This window comes from Monopterus albus, unplaced genomic scaffold (assembly GCF_001952655.1).
Source record: "Monopterus albus unplaced genomic scaffold, M_albus_1.0 scaffold588.1, whole genome shotgun sequence".
NCBI classification, from domain to species: domain Eukaryota; kingdom Metazoa; phylum Chordata; class Actinopteri; order Synbranchiformes; family Synbranchidae; genus Monopterus; species Monopterus albus.
The window spans coordinates 52,276-56,079 of NW_018128468.1; the positions used below are offsets into that span (position 1 = coordinate 52,276).

The following is a 3,804-nucleotide window of genomic DNA, read 5'->3' on the forward strand; positions in this document are numbered from 1 at the left end:
TTTCCCTTTAAACACTTTCTTTATATTATTCTGCTGTTTTGTATCAGTAAAGATTAAAATAATATGGATCACTATCTTTTTGAGTGATTGAATTTTTTTGTAAAATTTCTTTCTTATAGCCACCTGTGTCATTTTCTTGTATTTTTAATTTCTGGCACCTTTACATCTATCATAGTGTACTTTGACATGATGATAAACAGGACTTGTAGTTCAGTTTGTGCTGAAAAAGGCCCTGCAAAGGGAGACCTAAATGGTTTATATCTTTGTATGATTTAATTCTATAAACATAACCTGCATATCTAGAAGTATCATGAAGTGAAAATGTAAGTTTTGATTGTGGAAATCATTCATTTCATATCTGCAATTTAGCTGTAAAATATTTCAACAGAATCAGAAATGTTTAACAAAATAATGGTTCAGCATGGTGGACGTCTGCTCTTTATTCCCAGATGAACTTCAGAGACAGATCACAGAGTTTCTCCTGAAGCAGTTGATCAACTCTTTGACTCTGGGCAGCAGTAAAGACGTTCTTCCAGTCACCAATCTGACCTGCAATGAAGAAATTAAAGCTGCACCTGACACTGTATGTGTTCAGATGTTTCTCTGCAGTTATGAGAGCTGCAGTTATGTCGCATTACCTTTGCGCATGAAGTTTCCACTGATCTCTTCTTTTGGTATAAACTCATAGTTGGCTTTTTGGTCTTTCTTCATGGTTTTAAATGTGGCTTTTTCTACAACTTCATCAACATCTGCTTCACTGAGGTTTTTTCCTAAGAAACTGCAGATCTTAGTTACTGCTGCCTTCAGGTCCTGAAACAGAGAAACAGGAGACCAACAGAGGAAAACTTCAGTTCTGACAAAGAATTTATTGGAGTGTTTTCACATGAACAACCTGAGGAGAAAAGCACATCTTACCAAGATCATGTCCTCATAGGTCAGGAAGAGGATGTTGTACTGGTCTTTCTTTGAATGCCACTCTCTGATGTGGTCAAACCAGGATGCTCCTAAGACTATAATTGTATAATGTATCATTTAATTTAGCATTGTCCATAAATATGTTTATTGAATACATTGTATTTATCTCAACAGTTTATAATATGCAAATACAGCCAACATGGTAAAGTACAAGAAGAAGGGTTTTCACTGATTAGATGGATTAGCACAAAATCTTGTCTAGACATTTATGAATGTTCATTAAACACAACGAACATCGCTCAGAAAGCTGAAGTAAAACTTATCAAATGAGAGAAAGACAAGTTTTTAGCAATGCTAGCAGTGAGGCACTTGGGATCTGTTGGTCCAGACTGAAATAGTTCAACAACCAGCAGATTGCCACGAAACTCACTGTGGAAACTTATGTTGACTAAGGGATTGGTGCTACAGATTTTCACTGGCTCCTATAATTTTCATTCCATTAGATGGATTGGTTTGAATGAACTGATTTGTTTTTACAGATTTATTAGTACCAGATCATTTGGTCAGGTCGTCATCATCATCATCACCATCATCAACAACCAGATTGTGGAGCTGAGATATCTCACCATTGCCTGTCAAATACTGCTCCAAAAACTGGTCAAAGCTCTTTGGAGTCTCCATGTAGGAGCAGACAGTGCTGAAGTGGTAATAGGAGGCAATGTTGTCCTTTGGATTACGCATCACATAGATAACCTAACAAACAAACAGAGCAATCAGAATTTAACCTGATCATATACATATCAGTTTCCCCTCTAGGACAAACTTCATTCAAATAATTCACTCTTTGATGATATTTTGTCAAATACATACCTGCTGTTATTTTGATGTCTTATCTAATAATTAGGTAAGTAAAAACTTCCAAAACTTATTGTGTTTCAAGATTTACATATATTAACGTATTTCAATGTTGAATGTCATAACTATAATTGAGTCAGTCAGCTCATTTTAATCTGTGAGTATTTTAATATCAGCTAATGACATAAATAGAAAGTCACTTTCGATTTTTCCCATTTAGGGGTCGCCACAGCGAATCATCACACTGACGACTCGCATGTTAACATTTGGCACGTGTTTTACGCTGGATGCCCTTCCTGACGCAACCCTGACTCGAACCTGGGCCGCAGCTAATCACATAAATAAATATCTAAAAAACCTTTCAAAAAATATTAAACATTTGATGGCTGTAGTTTGTAATATATATGATTTGCTGCTTTGCCCTGTCATACATTATAGTAATTGAACAAATTTGGGTTTTTGACTGTTGGTTTAACAAAAAGCTACATTTTAAAATATTAACTATTGTTTTGGCAAATGTGTGGGCACAATAACTATTTTCTTACATTTTCAACACCAGACAAATTATTGATTGAAAAAATAAATCAGCTGATAAATTATTTTCAAACATGCACATAATTTCTTATAACCATAAACTCTACTGTAGCCTATATTACACTAATTTTTAGTAACATCAACGCTGTACACTACTTTTTGTATTAACCTGATGCACTATTAATGTGATGTAATGACGTTAATACTTTTGAAAATTTTACTTAATTAAGATTGTGAATGCAGGATTTTTATTTGTAACAAAGTATTTTTAGACTGTGGTATTACTACTTAATCCACCAGTGCATAAAATACACACCTTTGCCTTCTTGTCCTTCAGTCCCAGAGGCATGAGAGCTGGGGTGAGGTGAGAGGAGAAGAGTCGTGGAGACGGTCGCAGAGAGTAGGGTTCATGACTCTCCATGTACTCCAGCCAAGGCATCTGCTCGTAGTTGTTTGGATATTCATTCAGACCTCCACTTAACTCACAGATGGAGATGATGATCTGCTGAGTCCATATAGTTCCTGTGAGGGGGAGCAGTTTGGAGAAATCACACATCAGTGAATCTGTTCCCAGCAGGACATATAACCATGAATACAAATAATGTGATGTAGTTCTGTAAACAGCTGTTTTACTGACCTGACTTTGGATAAGTGACAAGGAATATGTCACTGTCTCGTATTTCAAAGCTCTGCAGTGAATCAATGTGCTCGGCATTTATCATACAGCTGATAAAAATGTAGTTCTTATACCTGCACAGGTAGTCACTGATATGTTCCATATTAGTTGAGTCAAACAGAAAAACAAGAAAAATGTTACGTATAAGGTTGTCACAGCTCTCAGCTGGACTCTGGACTTTGGTTCTGAAATGCTGAGTTTGATTTATACATGTCACATGTATACTGTTATGTTGTATAATATATATTGTATAATAATCTATTTGAAATGCTGACCAGTGCAGAGTGACACCTATAGTATGGTTTATATACACGACACAGTTTGTTTTTAGTGTTATAAACCACTGAAAGTCTTTTTTTTTGTATTAATGGAAACATAGCTTTACGAGGATAATCACCTTTATTTGGCCAGGTATGTTACACACAAGGACTTTGTTTCTGGCACAGAACCGAGGCAGCCATCTGCGGCGCCAACTCTAACCATAAGAGGACAACTTGGGGTCTCAGTGTCTTGCCCAAGGACATTTGGACTACAGGCACTGAGATTTGAACTTCTGGCCCTCCGGTTGGGAGACAACTGCTCTACCCACTGAACCACAGTCGCCCCCGTTTTATTTATAAATCATGTGAGAGAAGAGAATATTCATATTTTCAATTATTTATATTTACTTCTATAGACAGATGTAATTTCAGTTCTTAAGGGTGCTTTCACACCTACAGCGTTTAGTTCGATTGAATCGAAATAGAGTTCGTTTTCCCTCTTGGTGCGGTTCGTTTTGTCTGGTGTGAACACGGTAATCGCACTCGAGTGCGCACCAAAACAAC

General features: G+C 36.5%; 1 protein-coding gene across 1 annotated transcript; it reads right to left on the reverse strand.

Moving 5' to 3' along the window:
- Positions 1 to 293: 293 nt before the first annotated feature.
- Positions 294 to 3,098, reverse strand: LOC109953244 (amine sulfotransferase-like). The gene is made up of 6 exons (XM_020588672.1): positions 2,942 to 3,098; positions 2,621 to 2,826; positions 1,542 to 1,668; positions 916 to 1,010; positions 639 to 810; positions 294 to 549 (listed from the first exon to the last, which is right to left on the reverse strand). The coding sequence occupies exons 1-6, from the start codon at positions 3,081 to 3,083 to the stop codon at positions 440 to 442; spliced, it is 852 nt and encodes a 283-aa protein (XP_020444328.1). The 5' UTR covers positions 3,084 to 3,098; the 3' UTR covers positions 294 to 439.
- Positions 3,099 to 3,804: the final 706 nt, after the last annotated feature.